Below are 19090 nucleotides of genomic sequence, written 5' to 3' on the forward strand. Positions count from 1 at the left end.
TTGCTTGTCATCAAGGAGGGAGATGGCTCTAGAAGCTGAAGCTTTGACTTTCCTTGTAGAGTGGGTGCTTTCTCAGCTAGAGTCTGATCTCAAGTGACTGGGATTGAGGCTTTCCCAGAATGGATATGGAGTGCGTTGCTGTATGAAGAAGGATCTCATTCTCTGTGTTGTCCTTTCTCCCTACAGTGGGCCACCTTGAGGATGGAGAGAGGCGCCAAGGAGAAGAACCACCAGCTTTACAAGCCCTATACCAATGGTAGGGCTGGCTCTTTCTCCTTATCTCACAATCCCTTTGACCTATGTTCCTAAGTGCTTTTAATTCCACACATACTCTTCACTCTATCAAAGGGAGTATATGGACTCTGTATATTTTAGAGACTTTTATTCATTTATTTATTTATTTACTTGAGAGACAGAGTGTGAGCAGGGGGAGGACCAGAGGGAGAGGGAGAAGCAGACTCCATGATGAGCACAGAGACTGACGAGGGATCCTGAAATCGTAACCTGAGCTGAAACTAAAGAGTTGGCTGCTTGACTCACAGAGCCACCAGGTGCCACTGGACTCTGAATATTTTTAACATGCTTCCTCCCAGCATGTTGCTTGACACGGGTGTTCTCTGTTACAGGAATCATTGCAAAAGATCCCACTTCGCTAGAAGAAGAGATCAAAGAAATCCGTCGAAGTGGTAGTAGTAAGGCTCTGGATAACACTCCAGAGTTTGAGCTCTCCGACATTTTCTACTTTTGCCGGAAGGGAATGGAGACCATCATGGATGATGAGGTGACAAAGAGGTTCTCAGCAGAGGAGTTGGAGTCCTGGAACCTGCTGAGCAGGACCAACTATAACTTCCAGTACATCAGCCTTCGGCTCACTGTCTTGTGGGGCTTAGGAGTGCTGATTCGCTATTGCTTTCTTCTGCCACTCAGGTGAGCGCAGGCCTGACGGGGACAAAAGGCTTGAGCGGCGGCTGCCTAAGCCCGAGGTGTGGCTGACCTCCCTGTGTCACTCTGCTTTGCTTTCCCCCTTCCGAAAGGAGCAGAGTTTGATTCTGTCGCTGGCAGTCTCTTGGGAGGGAGACCATCCGACTCTTAGAAGGGTCCACTGGGGGTGATCTTTTAAAGGCCCTTGGATTCTCTGCAAATCAGACAGAAATCGTGGGGTTTCCTAAAATGCTCGTCTAGTTGGCCTAAACACAGGGACAGGGAATGTGGTGTACTTTCTGGCCATTCCTCCCTGGACATGACCAGGTCTTTCCTGCAAGCTTGCCTCTCTAATACAGAGGCAATATTGAACTCTCAGGATTTCTGTACCATGTGCTATTCTGAGTACACCTTGCTGGCTGCCGGTACCTTCAGGCTCTACTTCCTGTTGCTCCACAGAGAAGCTCTGCTTTCGCCAGGGTGTGGAGCCAAAGGGAAGGGTAAGACAGCAGGACAGCAGGTGCCTGGGGGCAGAGCAGCCAACAGCAGGCTTTTCCATCCTTCTGGCTGCCTGATGTTGGGGGAGATAGCGTCCGCCGAGAGCCAAATCCATAGCCTACTGTCAGTTTGGAGTTAAAATGATATCTGGGTATGCTGGGCCTCTCATTTCTAGATGAAACTCTTACCTGGATCCTAGGTGATCTGATGGTTTTGGGGGTGGTTTTCGTGATGTCGACTTTCATTGTCACACGTTCCAGTCTATCTGTAGTGCAAGGGTTTGTTTGCTGTGTATTCACATGTCTTCTTCTTACAGGATAGCTCTTGCTTTTACTGGGATTAGCCTTCTGGTGGTAGGCACCACCGTGGTGGGATACCTGCCAAATGGGAGGTGAGTTGTTTGCGAGAGTCCATTTCTGGAGGGCACTTAGCTCCGCAGTTGTGGCTCCCCCCACACTACTCCTCTGGGCACAGGCAGACCTGCAGCATCTTAGGTAGATAAGATAACCCAGTGATAACAGTGGCGTCAGCATTGTTATTTTTCACCAGTCTTGATCTGTGACTTTGCTCTTTACCCTCTAACGCTCATACTCTTATTCCTCTAAGACAAGGGAGGAACCTCCCAACTGTGGAGTCGAGGGTCAACAGATTTAACGGCATGTCATTTAGTTCTGAGCATTCTACTGTGTTGATAAATTGGTAAAAGGAAAAGAAATATAGGTAGGGCTTTTTGTGTGTGTGTGTGTTTTTTAAGATTTTATTTATTTATTTGACAGAGATCACAACTAGGCAGAGAGGCAGGCAGAGAAGTGGGGGAAGCAGGCTCCCTGCCGAGCAGAGAACCCCATGCAGGGCTTGATTCCAGGACCCGAGATCATGACCTGGGCCAAAGGCAGAGGCTTAACCCACTGAGCCACCTAGATGCCCCTTGTGTTGTTGTTATTGTTGTTTTAAGAGAAATTTGTTCCTTCTAGAAGTTCTAGGGCCAGCTCTCTTCCCCGGGCTGGTGAGGTTAGAGACTCTGTCCTTTGCTCTGCCTTTAGGCATTGACTGGAAGTAAAATAATCAAGGAGGCTTATCTTTGCTGGAAATTTGAGGGCTGTATAAATTCTAAACCGAGTCACTTCGGTAAATTGAAGCAATTCTTGTCATTTCTCTGTTTCCTCATATGTAGGCATAAAGACACTCGTGCACTGTAGAGTTTTACCATATGCACTAATGTTTTTAAAAATAGCCTGCAGTCCTAAAGGGCTGTAGGCAGGGATGGTTGCATTGTTCCAGTCTGTAACTTCTCCCGACTTCCTGTGTGTAAAGTAAAAAAATCTGTGTCCTGTCGTACCAGGTTTAAGGAGTTCCTGAGTAAACACGTTCACTTAATGTGTTATCGGATCTGCGTGCGAGCCCTGACAGCCATCATTACCTACCACGACAGGTGAGGGCACTTTGTGTGACATGGGGAACTGGCACTGGCCAACCACGGCTCACCTGCACCTCACCAGTGAGGGCTCTTCTGAGTTCCCGGAGCCCATAAGGTGGGTGAAGTAAGGGCTGAGTTCCAGATCAGTTGTTTCACATGGGTTTTATTGCTTTTGCATTCTTTCTAAACACAGAGAAAACAGGCCCAGAAACGGTGGCATCTGCGTGGCCAATCACACCTCTCCAATCGATGTCATCATTTTGGCCAGCGATGGCTATTACGCCATGGTAAGACCTTTCTCTGTTGCTTTCCTGGGCAAGTAAGACCTTAAGCATGCTCAGGGCTGGGATGTTTCTGGACCCTTCAGAGAGCTCTTCCTGAAGAAAATAAACATGGGAACATGTAAGACTGTTGCCTCTTTCTGTTGCTTTGAGAACTCCATGGGACTTTGATAGGAGGTCTTCTGAGTAGGTTGATAACGAAGAGCGCGGTTGGAGGTTAGCCTTTGGGTGTTGAGGCAGACCATGGAAGGGGGTGACGGACAGGGAAGGGGGATTTGAAAGGACTGGGTTCAAGGGCATTAGAGAATCTGCCCAGGAAAAGCACTTTTTTACACGAGGTATTACTCAGCTTCATTATTTTTTTTTTTCGGGTTTTCAGCTATGTTTTTAATGATGTATCTTTGATATCACTAAATAAAAGGCAAAATTAAAGATTCAGAGTCTAATAATGCTTTCTTAATAGTGAGAAAATTAATGTTTTCAGTAAAATGTTAGAGGGTGAGAGGTTGGGATACTTTCCTTTTGGGATCTGGGGCTGTCTCCACATAGTGGGGATTGCGTGTGAGAGTGGCTTCACTCCCGGTTATTCCTCTGTGTGAGATTAGGTGGGTCAAGTGCACGGGGGACTCATGGGTGTGATCCAGAGAGCCATGGTGAAGGCCTGCCCGCACGTCTGGTTTGAACGCTCTGAAGTGAAAGATCGCCACCTGGTGGCTAAGAGGTAAATCCACAAAATGCCTGTTGCTCTCTGTGATCAGTTAGGATGTATGCGCTTTAGGGGTTGTTATCCCTCCACGGTAGAATCGTAGTGTCTTCTACACTGAGTCCTCACTGCTTTCATAATAAAACGTTTTTTCCCTAAAATATGGAATAGAAGAAGTATCGAAGTCTTGGTATTATTTGTCAAGTTTGTAATCTCTCTTAACCTTTTTTATTTATTACTCATTGTAATGAACCACATGTGAACTTTTAATGCTATTTGAAATCTCGGGATGAATTCATTATCACAAATAAAAACAAACTTAAGGCAGCGGGAAAAGATAGAGTTGATGTACATAATGGTAAGAGCTTTGCGGAAACTGAGAGGAATGAAGGCTTAGTTGGGACCATCTTCTTCAGGGACAGACGAGCCTGCCCCAGATTCCCTTTACCGCTTCGCTCAGGAACAGTATTAAGCCAGGTGGACTGCACATTCAATCCAACGTGGCTGTCCAGAAGTCCAGTGACAAGTGCTTCTTGAGGGTGCTGTTAGCAAGGCCCTGTCGCAGGCACGTCCTTTAGGTTGTCCCAGGTCTGAGCAGTGTCCTCTACATAGACCTTAATACTTCACTGAACAGCTGTATGAGTTAAACTGCAGTCATCTGGTTTTCCCTGTCTTTATATGTTTTGTCTTTATGAGATTCAGACTGGGGTTTGTCAAAGATCATCACATTTGTGGTTTGTGTGACATCCATGTAGCATATTTATAAGTACATTTTGGTGATGATGGATGTAAAGCTGTCTGAGCCTCTGTGTTCTTTTTCACTTCCAAAGACTGACTGAGCATGTGCAGGATAAAAGCAAGCTACCCATCCTCATCTTCCCAGAGGGTAAGAAGGGGTGGGGCCCTGCAGAGGGTTTCTTTGTGGGAGGGTGGGGAGGCCATGCAGGATGGTGACTCTGCTGTTGCCTCAGAACGAAGTCCCTCAACCCTGGCTGGGGTTATCTGTTTTCACTGACGGATGTTCAGGTGGGGCTTAAAAACTCTGGGAAGTGCAGCATTTGGACTGGGAGTGCCAAAGTGCGACCTTCCCAGTACAGGAATCCCTTCTGTAATCTGTCAGTGGGGTCTCAACTTCTTCTAGATTCTTCCTGAGACCTCCCAAGTCTGCTCAGTGGCTCTGGCCTTTTATTGAGGCTGGGTGTGTTAATTGGGGAAAGTGATCTTGTAATAGCAGAATGAGAAACAGTATAGTGTTTTGCTTATCCCTGTTAAGTGTTCATTCCTAAGCTAGGGAGATTATCCTATTTGAAGACTTTTTCTTACTATATTTAGTTCTTACTCCTAAACTCTGAGGTGAAGGACCAAAAGAAATCGCATTTTACTCTCTTCTGTGTTTTAGGAACCTGCATCAATAATACATCAGTGATGATGTTCAAAAAGGGAAGTTTTGAAATTGGAGCCACAGTTTACCCTGTTGCTATCAAGGTACAAGACCTCTGAGGGCGCATGGGGTCATTGTCGCATCTGCTGTGGATGGGGCGCGGCAAGAGAAAGGGGAGGAAGAAGGTGGCGTCAGCAGTCAGCAGGTTGATCCTCCCGTGGGGCGGCTTGGGCCAGGATAGTGTGGGCAGAGTGTTCCAGAGGAAGAGAAGGGACATGTTCATGGTTCAGAATCCGCTGGGGTAGAAGGGACAGGAGTGTCCAAATGAGGACCGTCAACCAGATCACAAGCTCGCATGTTGTCCCCCACTTACGACCACTCTGTAAGCCTCTGTAAGGTACTCCGCTACAGAGGGGCGTGCTGCGGGGAGCAGGGGTGTGGCCCTGCTGGATGTGTACGTTTGGTGGAGAGGTGAGCACGTGTGGCTGTGGATATGTCCTAATACTGAAAGAAGAAGCAGCCGCACAGCTTTGGGCTTTGGTATCACTGTAAATACCAGGAGCCACTGATAAAGATGAAATACATTAAGAGCTTGTCTAGGCTGTCCCCCACTTTTCGGAGCTTGTACTTCAAACTTACTAGGAAGATGGGATTCGGTCAGTCATTTTCCTCTTTTCTTCCTCTCTCCGCCTTTACATCCATCTGGTTTTACAAAGGCAGACATCATGCTGTTTCTTTTTTTTTCTTTTTTTTTTTTTTTTAAGATTTTATTTATTTATTTGACAGAGAGAGATCACAAGCAGGCAGAGAGGCAGGCAGAGAGAGAGGAGGAAGCAGGCTCCCTGCTGAGCAGACAGCCCAATCCGGACCCCGGGATCATGACCTGAGCCGAAGGCAGAGGCTTAACTCACTGAGCCACCCAGGCGCCCCCATCATGCTGTTTCTAAAAGAATGTTATTACTCACGTTGTTATGTCTACACAGCACAGGCTGTTGTGGGTGTGTTTAGTGCTTAAGCTGAGATCGCAGCTAGGTAGAACAGCAAGGACGTGTGTGCTCGTTATACTTAGCATTTAGTGTCCATCCTCTCACGGGGTCTGCGTGCCATGTGCAGAGCTTTCTGTTGAAAGAATCAGCGTCACTTAGCACAGTGCAAGGGAGGCAGGGTGTTTCTCTTGGGAAAGCCAGTGCTTCCCACCCGCGCTCCCCTCTACCAGGGAGGCAGAGTGCTGGGACAGGAGTGCCAGATGCATAGTGGCTGGAGAACTGACTGATCCATGGGATCGCACTCCCCAAGCCACCTGTCGAGGGTGCTGTCTACCAGAACAGCAAGAAAGCAAGCAGTCTGGTAGCAGTGTCTGCCGGAGGAGGGGAGCCTGGGGACTGCTGTCCGTGTCACCTGCATCCCATCTTGCATTCAGTGTCCAGTGCTCCCTGTCCATGTGCATTAAAAACATTACGAGAAGAGCCCTTTCTCAGTGTTCACTCCAGAACATCAGTTCTTTGTAGCTGTATCAGTGTCACCTGGCGGGACTAGGAAAACACAGACTACTGGCTCTTTCCCAACTTGCGTGTCTGACCCGTTCCTGGGTGCTACGGATGGGCTGGTGGGAACAACACTTGGGGAGCCCTGCTGTGGAGCAGTGGGTCTTAAACAGTTTTGAGACATGGACTCTTAGGACAGTTATGGCTCCTCTCCAGACAAAAAGTCCCGTCAGTTTTACATGTAATTTCATTCTGTCCAGATTTATTAAAACCCATGCAGGATTAAGAACTTCTCTACAACAACTTTGCTAGTTTTTATGAAGCCTTCATTGGTAACCAAAATTAGATAACCTTAGCAGTTTCAAGGCTGTTATATTTCCACCGAAATTAAGCCATTATTTGATTTTGAGAAACTTATCATGATTTTGAGTTGCCTCATTTTTCTCTCAGCGTGGAACAGAGATTCCGCTCTAAACGAAGGGCTCTCACGTACGATGTCAGCTAGTTTATTCATACAGTGCTTTATCAGAGATAACACCTCTTCAAAACATGGGCATTAGTTTCTATTTAAAACTCATTCTTCTCCCCAGTTTCCCTTTGCTATTATGTAATAGTTGAATCTAAATTTCTTCATTTAGTCCGAAATTCAGTCTAAATGTCTTCGTTCCTGCGTAGTCAGGTCCATGTCTCTATTCGAGAATCATAAAATCTAGGCTTGAGGAGCCTGCAAGGCCTGCGGTTCGCGCCCAGCCCCGACCCCTCACGTGGGGCTCCTGCAGCATCCCCGCCGGGGTTCCTCTCAGGCTGCTCCACGGGGAGAGGAGCAGCCTGAGAGGCTCACCAAGCCTGTGAGCGTTTCTGACGCCAGCGGCAGCCTGCTCCTGCGCCATCACTCTGCCTATCGCCAACACTGCGTCACTCACTCATCGTCTCTTCCCATTTCCACACTCTGGTCCTTCTCTTTGCGTTACAGTCACAGCCTGAGGTCATGTCTGTGGTGGCACTTCGGACGTTTGCTGGCGGTTGCAGGACACTCCGTCCAGGTGTTCTCCTCCAGGACTCTGTTCTTTTTGTTGCTTCTTGCATAACTTCCTCCAGCACCTTTCCCCCCGCCTTGCTTACCGGCTGCTTCAGCTTCTCTTCTGTTGGGTGACACTGCAGGTCACAGCTTCAGCCACATTTCCCACAGAATGCCACTGACGTACAGCCTCTGCTTCCATTAGAGTCACTGGCAAAGGACAGTGTGGTGGGTCTGCTGCTTGGCGGGAAGCGCGGCACCTGCGTGGCGGAGACCTCGGGAGCTGTTGTGCGCGCGTTTGCCAAGGAGGAATGCCAGCGACACGGTCAGAGCAGAGCCTCCTGCTCGCACGGTCAGCTTTGTTAGTGGTGTCGTCACAGAAGCCTCTCAGAAGTTTTGTCGTTTTCTCCTTGGTCAGGGGCACCAGAAATACTAACAAGTTGGTGCCTTTGAGTGAGGTACATGTAGCAGCAGGGATGAGTGAGCGACGCAGTGTTGGCGATAGGCAAAGCCTTGTGGTGGAATGTTCTAAAGGTTAAATCTGGGGAATGGAGGTATGAGAGTATCTTACCCTGTTCTCTTTGGTTTGGGATATGCTTGAACATGTTTTAAGAATTACATCTGTGGGCACCTGGGTCGCTCAGTGGGTTAAAGCCTCTGCCTTCTGCTCAGGTCATGATCTCAGGGTCCTTGGATTGAGCCCCGTATCAGGCTCTCTGCTCAGCGGGGAGCCTGCTTCCCCGTCTCTTTCTGTCTGCCTCTCTGCCTACTTTTGATCTCTGTCAAATAAATAAAATCTTTAAAAAAAAAAAGAATTAAATCTGTGAGTGAGGAAGACATGAAATGGGTCAAAGAGGGGGCTCACTTCTTTGAGAAAAGCAGGTAGGGGAGTCCTCCCTCGTGACCTGGAGCAAAATCTTGAGTTCATTTGGGGGGCTCATGTTGCTAGAGTTCAGAACTGCGCGAGCATAGAATGGCTTCAGAGGTGTTCATGGAGGGGGTCTGGGAGCTGCTTTTTGGAACTGATGCTGCCCCAGGTGAGCAGTCACGCAAGTTGCTGTCGACACCCATGTTTTGTTAGAATTGCGGACTTCTTACCATCCAGTTTTCCACTGCTTTTCAGTATGACCCTCAATTTGGTGACGCCTTCTGGAACAGCAGCAAATACGGGATGGTAACATACCTGCTGAGAATGATGACCAGCTGGGCCATTGTCTGCAGCGTTTGGTACCTGCCTCCCATGACCAGAGAGGTAGGTCCTCACCCTGACACCATGCACAGGTCTTCGCTTCCTTCTGTGTGACGCCAGCCTGTGTTGAGTAGTCTCATTTATGCTTTCTTACAGACAGATGAAGATGCCGTCCAGTTTGCCAATAGGGTGAAATCCGCCATTGCCAGGCAGGGGGGGCTTGTGGACCTGCTGTGGTGAGTCAGAGCCAGGTTTTATTGGCAGAGTCGAGCAGGATGTGAATTTCTGAAGTAGATGCTGAATTGTTGACTCCTTTTACAAAGAATCCTCCTCTCCCTGGTGTGGAAAATTAAGCTCATCAGCCTTGGAGAATGAGCAGTGTGACTGCTTTCTCCTAGTTCCAGCTCAGAAGTGCCCCATGCACTTAGAGACACAGAGCCCAGAATGCTGGGCCTGAAGCAGTTGATTCTTCGTGCCTTCTGGGGTTTGTATCCATCTGCCAGGGCACCCAGACAGTCCTTATCTCTTTAGGTGGGGGTGACTGGATGCTGATCTGGAAGCTGCATTAACTGGTCCCTCTGATCTTGAATATTTGGTAAAACTGGGCCATCCTTAGAAAAGCGGAAGTTTCATTTATTACATTTAGTTTGTTAACCTACTAGAGCAGGTGTTGGCAGACTCTCCCTGTGAAGAGTCGGTAAATATTTTAGGCTTTGTGTATCGTGTGGCCGCTGTTGCAGCTGCTTTAATCTGCCCCTGCAGAGTGATAGCAGCCGGACAGCATACAGAAACACATGAGCGTGGCTGGGTCCCAGTAAAATGTTCTCAGGGCAGGTGTGAGGCTAGGTTTGGCCCGTGGGTCATAGGTGGGGCCCTGCACACTGGAGTATGAGATAGTGACACTCCGAATAATGGGCTGAGTTGCGAGCAGTGCTGGCTCGGGGGATCATCCACCCTCCGGGACCCTTTGTTTGAAGCGCAAAGGTCAGCTCTGTTAGGCACTTGACTAAAGTGGGCATTTAGGGAAAAGAATGTAGAGATTCAAATTTTAAACTGACATGGGGATTCTCAGGTATGGCCTTTTAAAAAAGCTCACGTTCCTCCAGCTCTCGTTGTGAGCCAGGCTCCGTGCCGCTGGCGCCGGAGAGGACGGCCTCCTCCGCCCTCGCCGTAGACCCATGCGGGATGGGGATTGTCCCTCCCATTTCACAAGTGAGACACCAGAGCTCAAAGAGGTCAGGTGACTGTTTTCCAGAGTCGCCGAGTAATCAGTGGAGCCAGATTCTGAACTCAGGTCTGACAGGCTGCTCGAACTGGAGTGTCAGTCCACACTTCCTGGCCGCAGGGCCCCAGGAAGACAAGTGGGGCTCCCTTTAAAAGAGAGCCTTTTGCTGTGGATCATAAAGGGTATCGCACATGTAAGAGCATTGGGTGTCAGGTCTGTCCAGCGATGGGGGCGGGCTTCATCGTACCTCAAAGGGGAAGTCCAGGTGTAGCAGAAATCCTGAAAAGGGACTGGAGTTTCTGTTAGTCACTGAAGGTAGGTGATGCTAATTCTAACATGAAGGCGAGCAGTCGGGGTGTCAGGTAGGAATGGGACTTTGAGGAAACAAATCCCAGTGTGGGGATAGCAGAGGGAAGTCTCGCCGGGGCCGTGAGTACAGGAGTATGGGCGTGACTTGGATTCCTCTCCAGCACCATCCCTCAAGCACAGAAGAAGTAAGGACTCACAGTTCTCCTTATGTTCATTGTTGGCATGAATCTCTGGGTCTGAATTTTACAGACTTCATTTCACAGATCAGATTTACAGATTCATTACAGTTTTAGTCGTTCTTAAAGCTGGCTCACCTTCCATGATGCCAGAATGCCTCCTTTATCTTCAGTAAGGTGAGAGTGAACGTTTGAGTAGAAAGCATTGTAAACCCCTAGGTAGGTAGGTTTGAGCAATGACAAAGTACCCTGAACGTGAGTACCAACTTCTGACCCCAGGGCAGGAGTGAAAGATTTAAGTCAGAAGTGGTAAAATTGGGGAGGGCCAGGTCAGTATATGAGGTCACCCCAGGAGGGAGAGAGCCATGGAGTGCTTTTGTTTCTGAAGGGTTCTTCTGGGGTTTTGAGCAGCGAGGGGCTGTGATCTAAGGGTGGAGAGGAGGCCTTCTTTGCTGTGACACCAGACTTCTCTCTCATCAGGGATGGTGGTCTGAAGAGGGAGAAGGTAAAAGACACGTTCAAAGAGGAGCAGCAGAAACTGTACAGCAAGATGATCGTTGGGAACCACGAGGACAGGAGCCGGTCCTGAGCCCGCGCCTTGCGCTGGCGGGAGCCACTGCTCGCAGACCCTGACCCGCGAGCCAGCTGGAGTTGCTGCCGCCGCTGCCCCTGCTGCCCCCACTGCTGCATCCTTTCCAACTCCGGGGCTCTTCAGGCCGCTCTGGATCCCAGGACTCCAGCTGCTTTAGAACTGTCCCTGGGTGCACCGTCTGCAGTGGGCACTGCCGGGGGTTGCTGCCCAGGACGAGATGCCTTCTTGTTTCTTTTACACTAAGTCCATTGGAGGAATGCCATTAAAGTCAGCTCTCCACCTGTGCACGTGTGGGGCTGAGTGGTTGGGAAGCCTTGGCCACGTGCCCGTGTTCAGGACGTTAGGGTGTCAGTCTGTTACAGATGCCATATGCCAGGGACTTTGCTGAGGAAAGCCCCCCCCCCTCCGCTTCTGAGGAGAGAAGGCAGTGTGACTTGCTTCAGCCCAAACCGCCGCCCCGAGCCTCGGAGCTCTGCAGACTGGGTGAAAGGAAAACTGTTGTCTGCGGGGGCTTTTGGCAAAATGGGGTTTTAAATCCTGTGCTCCTCCCCACAAGCAGAAGCACAGGATCACCAAAGGGGGTGGCAGGAAGCAAGGTGGACCAGTGACTAAGGCGTGGTGGGAACCAAGAGTCATTTTGTGTTCAGACTCCAGTGCTAATCCTGAACTCCCGTGTGACTTGCTCTCTGCTAACTTGTGCCTCAGTTTCCCCATCTGTTACCTGGATCAGGAGGGGAAGGTGGTCATACCTACCTCACAGGGTTGTTGTGGGGATCGAAGTGCTACTTTGAAGGACAAGTTGCTCAGTGTTAAAAGTATAGGTCCATGAAACGTGGCAGGAAAGGTCTGAACTCAGAGCTGCTGCAAAGGGCTTTGAGTTTGTTTTTGTGAGTAAATAAAATTGTCTCTGATGGTCAATTAATTGAGGGGTTTTCCCTTCACTCTTTTCCCGTATAAGTAGCCCTAAGCAACATGCTTCATAGAGTTACAGTCCTCTGACTTGACCATAACCCCGAGACTGTCGGGAATCCATTTGGCTTCTGGAATGAGGAATAGTACCGTTCAGAAGAAGCTACTCCGCCTATCAGATGTTTGCCTGTCTCTCTGACGCGCTTAGAATTTCCAGCACAGACAGGTGTGGAGTTCTCCACTGATGGGTGCCTGGGATAAGAGGCGTGTGAAGAGGTGCCATTTGTTGAGGACAAGGATAGGGCAGTCTAGATGTAAGGACTGTGGGAAGCAGCAAGGTAGGAACAGAGGCTCTGGAAGGGTTAGTGAGGGGACAGGATGGGCAGGTGGTGCACCGTGGGCTTCCACACAGCCGGAGGAAAGCTGGGAGCTTCCTGGGTCTCCTGTGCCCAGCTGCAGTCACTGTGAAGGCGGATCCCAAGCCAAGCAACCCACACCAGTTCTGGCTCTCAGGGTGTACCAGTCTCACGCCCCCACCTCGCTCCCCCTCTGCCCATCCGTCCAACCCTTCCCACTCCTGCCGCTGGATCCAGCAAGGCACAGCTGTGACACCTGTCAGGATGTGCACCAGCCGCCGTAAGCGTCGCCTCTCCCAGGCTGCCCTGGGCCTGTGCAGGGGGCTGAGGCAGGAGGGCAGCCCTGCTCCTGAGACCTGACTTGATAGCACTTTGTCTTCCCCGCCCTGACTGCTTCCTGTTCCTTGACCTCCCTTACTGGCCTCCCGTTTGCTCTCACCTGGCCTGTTGCTAACCAGTGAGAAACAATTTTTCTTTCCAATAAAAACCCTGTTTTGACTGTTAAGGAACAGCCTCTTAAGAACTGGTTTTACAAAGAGTGAACAGTGGTTTTCAGCTTTTAGAGGAGACAATATAGTGTTTAAAAACCATCCGGAATGATCTTTAAAAATCAGTTTTCGAGGCTCAAGTTCCCTTTTTTTAAAAGTTCTTTTTTAAAAAGCTCTCTGTTGTTTAGTACGTTTACATCATGATTTTCATAAATATGCTGAAAAGAATGTGAAAAAACTAAAAATATTAAAAATATGCCTGTCGGTTACCTAGCAGAGTATTGCAAGAGCCTGGGTTAGAATCAACTACTGTGTAAAGAAATACTTGTGGAAACTAAGCAAGGGTTATTGTACTGTTTTACAAAGAGAAGAGATGTGAATTATGCCCCCCCACCAGAAAAGTAATTTCTAAAATTTTTATTTGGTTCATGTTTAAAGTATGGAGACTCATCAAACTACACCACCTTTTTAAATTGGGGACCTGCGGGCCCCCCATTACCCCTAAGTCAGATGCTTGGTTTGGGATAGCTGGACAGGTTTTGGGTGGTAAAGCCTTACAACACGCAGGACCAACCACACAATCATGTAAAGCAAAGCCAAGTACAGAAGACTCAGGATCTAGCAGCAGTGAGGATGGTTCTGGAATAAAACCAATGGCATCAGTTGGTGGGATGAGCCCTGGCCAACCTCTAATCCCACTTCTAAACCGGCTACTCACTTGCTGTTTTGACTTTCTCTCTCCATTCCCTGACCCACAATTAAGGACTTGGGCTAGATGGCCTCCAAACCTCTTTCCATGTCTGTAAGTTTTAAAACCATGGTTTTAACTTTAGCTCTCATTTCCCAGGTCATCTGGTTCAGATCTGATTTGGATGCATTTTGTTCCTCCAGAACATAGAGCTAGTGAACACTCCGCCAGACGGTGTCCCTGTATGAAGGGGGGGCTTCCAGGTTTCAGGTGAAGGGGGGCCGGGTGGATTTGAATGTGGATCTCGGAAAGCTGTTTCCACTCAACCATGAGGTATCTTTGGTCCAGCTAGTTAGAGAAGGAATTTTCTTGAAAGGCTAGTGAGATTCCCCTGTCAGAGGAAGCTCGGTAGACGGCTGTGGGCCAGGCCAGAGCTCAGCAGGCTTGGCTTGATGGAGCAGTTAGAGATGATGGCCTTCCAACAGTAGAACTAGCTCTTGAGCCTGGTTCTGGACCGCGTCAGCCCTGGCTCCCTGCTGCTGCCCTGCCCAGGTGAGAAGAGGCTAGCTGTGAGGGGGCACCGAGTGCCCCACGGAGCCCTGCGTGCCCAGCCCTTGGGGGCAGCAGCCCGCCAACAGCAGCTGGGAGCCCTGCTGTCCTGCAGAACTGTTCTGGGTCTGGAGATCCCGCCGTTCCTTTTGGGAATCGCCCAAAAACACCGTGGCCTCTGGGATTGCTGCTTCCACGTCCGTGACACACCAGCGAGAGCGAGTCCGCCGTGGTACGTGTCCCCTGGGCCCGCTGTACCTCTCAGGCAGCCAGACTCGATTTCTCCCATTGCACGCACGCTGTGTGGCCTGGGACCCGCCGGCCGGAAGGGCAGCTGCACGCACACTGGCTCTTGGACAGGCTAAGAGACGACCAAGCGGCCATCCATCTTCCATGGCGCTAACACCCCCCTCTCCCCCCAGTCAATATGTCTCTCTCCGATGGGAAAGTTAATAAATTTTGCTCTAGATTAAAAGTATTGATCATTTCATTTGTAAACGATAAATAAAAAGGGGGGACTTTTCATTGCAGCAGGGGTGGCGTCTGGTGTATTTTGCCGGTGCAGTTGCGCCAGCCGTCGGGGGGGTGGGCTTCTCATATGCATTCCGGCCGGCCAGCTGCATTGATTTCCTATTAGTCTCCCCAGCACCACCCAGTAACACATCATTTCAGTACCTGCTATTAATGGTCTTTTGATAAATAATCACTTGTAAGTCAATAAATTTTTATTAAACAGTGTGGCTCTTTGATTTATTAAAATCCGACCGTGTTTGTCTGGGAGAAAAGGGATGCTGAATTGAAGTGGAGGCTTTCATACATCTTCCTGACGCCGAGCAGTCACCGCACACTCCAGAGAAAAACAATTGCATTTTAACAGAAACAAAACAGCCGACTTTGGAACTTGGGCCCGGGGAAACTTTATCTTCGTCAGTCTGATCCTTACCCTACAGGGAGCAGCCGCAGGCCAGAGGGCGCCGCGTCAAGAACTTTGTTTGCTTCTGAGAGCAGTGAGGTACCTTGGCCGGGCTACGCGCGCACACCCAGGGGCGGCACAGAGCCTGCACGGTCCCACAGGCCACCCCACCCTCCAGCCTTTCTGGTGGAGAGCTGCACCCCTGAGCAGACCACCCCAACAAGCCGGCACTGGGGACCCATGAGAAAAGTTGGGTGACAGGACCCTTTAGCTTCCATCCCAGGTCTCCCAGGTCCCATCTTGTGGCAGGAAACACCAAGAGACCGTTTATATTTTACGTAGAGATCTGGCTGTATGGATGATTTTTTAAAGTGGGCCAATCGCCGAAGACTGGAGGTCTTCTCTTGAGAGATTGGCATTGGCATACAATTTGCAGTAAAGGGTCGACAACTTCTTGTTGAGACCAATAGGGCCCCACGCAGATTGTGTACGCAGAGGCCCAAACACTGAATACAGAAGCAGAACTCCCAGCCCAGACAGACGTAGGAGAAAGGGGGGAAATGTGGCTTGTGAAATGCTTTTATTAAAGCTCGCGGTTGGAACTCTCTGACCCTGGTCATATCCAGGATACTTCTGTGACTCCTTTTCCCTCCCTGTTCAGTGTGACAGGTGATAACTGGAAGATGTACAAAGGAGGGACTACTAATAAGAAGTCCAGGTGAGGGCTTTAATGTTTTTAAACATTTTCGGTTATTTAATGTCTAAATCGCGTTTTTAAATGCTTTTAAAATGTACTGTCTTAAACCCACTGCAAGGTTGCTTGGAGTTCCTATTCAGTCCTGGTCTTGGCGGGAAAAGCTTCAAGGGAACCTCAAAGGTGAACAGGAGGCTGGAGAGCAGAAAATAAATGTGTGACCATCCCACCAGGCAGGTGAGTATGAATGCAGGTTTTCAGGGCTGTGGCCCATTCTGACTCCACACTCAGGAGGCTGGCCAAGGAGCCCAGTTCCCCCTTCCAAGTAGCTCAGAGCCTGTGCCTAAGGCTTGAGCCTCACCCCAACCCCCGGGGAGGTGTAGTGGTGTGCCGGGCAGGAAAGCCACAGAGCAGCATGCATCTAGCTGTCTAGAACACGAGTAACATTAAGTATATTCTGTACTTTATGTGTGCAAGACTCAAGTCCACTTTCAAGGTAAAACAGGAGACCTGTGAAATGTATCACTTAGGGGTTAGCCTTTGTTAATTGCCCCTCACTTCACTTCCCCTGTCCATGTTCTTTGGACTCTGTTTTAAGGACTCCCATGGGGAAGTTGGGGAAGAATCATCTTAGGGCTTCTTGAGTTCCATGAGTTTACTTCCAGTGATGCAGAATCCAGTACATTAAACTCTAACCCAGGGTGACTCGCTGCTGGGCAGCTTCCACTGCAGCTGCTGGCTGGGGGGCGCGGGTGTGAGGCTGGCACAGAGGAGTCACAAGGGGCTTCTGAGCCATCATAACATAGCTGCGCACTTGTGGATAGAGCCAGGCGCAGTAGAGGCCTGGGGGGAGTGGAGGCTGGGAGAGGAAGTGGGGGAGACCTGAAGCTTCCAGATTGGAGGATTTGGTAATCCTAGAGAGCTATGACCACGGGTTTCCCTCCCTTGACCCCACAGCTCCCCAAATGCATTTGCATTGCCTTTGAACCCCTCCACATAGCACAGACTCAGCTCTGACTGGCTGGAAGTGAGGTCAGGAGAAGGTTAGCAGGTGCCTTCCCATCTCATCCCATCCAGAATTCCAGGCCAAGATGGCCCTCGGCTCCTCATGCTCCCTTCTGCTCTGTTTTCCTCGCTAAGGAGTGGTTCTGAAGGAGCGAGCAGCCGGGGGAGGTGCCCGGCCTCCCGGGGTCTCCAGTTCCCACCGCTGCTGCACCAGGCTTGGGGAAGGACCGCCTGCACTCAGATTGATCCACCAGCCGTGATTTGTCATTCCTGCGAGGCAGGCGCTGTTTTCTCTTGCTTCAGGAGGCCCCTTCGACACCTGCTTTATTTTTCTTCTTGCGCTGACGTGACGGGAGACAGGTGTTAAACTACTTAATCACTTTAAAATTGTTTTAATTTTCTGTTTTTTATTGATCTCTCCAGCACCAATTAATCAGCTCACTGGACCAGGCAGTTAGTACATTAAAAATTGTCAGGGAGGCCGTGCATCTTGCAAAATGTCTAAAAAATATTCGGCTAGCAAATTTCGTTTTTCTTGGGCATGCAACAGTCTTTGGCCCCCAGGGCTCCCACCTGCAGAGGACTTTCTGCCTTGGGGGCCTGCGTCTGGGAGTATTCAGGGTAACAAGAGGGAACTGGCCAGAGAGGCTTCCATGGGGGAAATGGAAGCAGGTGCCCTTTTCCGCACCGATTTACCACCTTTCCTTCCACATTTGTTTTCTGTTTCGCACACAGCTCGGTCTCCTTTCTCCAAGAGTGCTGGGCAGTTGTGGTGGAAGGATGCACTGGTTCTGCGACCAAGTGCCCTGACCCCCACAAGGGCAGGAATTCATGGTCTGTAACTGTCCCTGCAGCAGGGCACCCAACCTACAGCCAGATTTCCTCTCCCTGGGACATCGGCACCTTTGATGTGTCCTTCTGATGTTGCCGAAGCCACCTCCCTAGGGCAGGGGGCCTGCTAAACTTGGAGAACTCTGTTGGCAGGTGGCTGTGTGTCACACTGTCTTGTCCCTCGCATCCTGGCAATGAACCTGAAGCCTTTCCACAGAATGTTCGGGACAGCTCCATCCCCACGGTCACCTGGCCCTGTGTTGCAAACCCTTGGCCATTTATCTTTTATCACCCCTCTTGAAAAGTATTAACGGCTTGGCTGTACTTTCTGAATTAAATAAAAACATGGACAGAATAACCAGGGGCTCCAGTATCATTTCTTGGGGGGTAGAAATTTGGTTTCTGGTGTTGCCATTTTTGCCTGACTTTCTATCACTCTCCAGAAGCAAGCGCCTAATTTTTTATGTGGCAAACGAAACATCCAGCAGCCCAAGTGCACGTTCTGAGCTGTCTGGGACTTCCCAGTGGGTGCCGCCCTCCCAAAGCATCTCCAGGCCCTTCTTCCTTCCTTCTGCTCCCAGGACTAAAGGCCGCTCTTCCCACCCCCCCCCCCCCCCGCCCCCCCCCCCCCCCCCCCAAGCCCCCCCCCCCCCGAACCTTTGGGCGAGGCCCCTCAGAACCAGGGCTGGCAGCCCCCACCTGAGGAGGAATAGGGCAGGAGCCCCAAGTTGCCGGGACTCTGGGGGCAGGCACGGTCAGCCGCTGCATGCTGGCCAGCCAGACTTATCTCCCCCAGCACCCAGCCCCACCCGCTCTGTATTAATTGGTATATGATTGGGCCAGGCATATAATCTAGTATTGATTTTCTCTCCGGACGCCACAGCTTTATTTGCTCACATCTGCCCTGTGTTTAATTGGCGCTTTGCTCTGGAAACGAGAGATCTTATCGGCTTGTTTGGTTTCTTTTCCTGGGGCACACAGGCACGCACACACCCTTGCACTCTCAACTTGGCCGGCCCAGCCCAGCCTCTCCCTGGCCCACCATCCCCCAACAGTGAGGCATTCCTGGGGATAGGAGGAACACAGAATGACCCCAAAGGCTTCCTCAGAGACTTCCTGTCTTTACACTTGACCTCACCCGCAGAGGGCGGATCCTTCCTGGTGTGAAAGTGTGTGTGACCATTACTTGGGGGGAAACACTGCCTTCAGGGTCAGACCTGGGCTCAAATCCACTTCTTGCCTCTATGTGGCCTTGAGGTAAACCTATTGGATTTTCTGGCCTGCAGTATCATCTCTGAGACAAAGGCAGGGTACCTTTTTGCAGGATTCTTAGAGAATCACTGTCAGTCACCACACACAATATCTGGCACTTAGTAGCTATTCAGTAAACAGCAGCTCCTGGACCAGTAACGTAGACCTCGTTCAGCCTGTGCAGCTACAGCGCTGACTGCCTGGCATGAGAG

At 50.1% G+C, this 19090-nt stretch overlaps 1 protein-coding gene across 1 annotated transcript in view; it reads left to right on the forward strand.

Moving 5' to 3' along the window:
- GPAT4 (glycerol-3-phosphate acyltransferase 4) overlaps positions 1–12116 on the forward strand; it is a 34351-nt gene extending 22235 nt beyond the window's left edge. Inside the window, exons 3-13 of the mRNA XM_059384430.1 lie at positions 187–256; positions 627–927; positions 1736–1810; positions 2762–2851; positions 3030–3123; positions 3723–3838; positions 4651–4706; positions 5220–5305; positions 8827–8955; positions 9049–9128; positions 11083–12116. Coding sequence (XP_059240413.1) covers positions 187–256; positions 627–927; positions 1736–1810; positions 2762–2851; positions 3030–3123; positions 3723–3838; positions 4651–4706; positions 5220–5305; positions 8827–8955; positions 9049–9128; positions 11083–11191 — 1206 coding nt within the window. The 3' untranslated portion in view covers positions 11192–12116. The remainder of the gene's footprint in view (positions 1–186; positions 257–626; positions 928–1735; positions 1811–2761; positions 2852–3029; positions 3124–3722; positions 3839–4650; positions 4707–5219; positions 5306–8826; positions 8956–9048; positions 9129–11082) is intronic.
- Positions 12117–19090: the final 6974 nt, after the last annotated feature.

This window comes from Mustela nigripes, chromosome 18 (genome assembly GCF_022355385.1).
Source record: "Mustela nigripes isolate SB6536 chromosome 18, MUSNIG.SB6536, whole genome shotgun sequence".
Lineage (NCBI taxonomy): Eukaryota > Metazoa > Chordata > Mammalia > Carnivora > Mustelidae > Mustela > Mustela nigripes.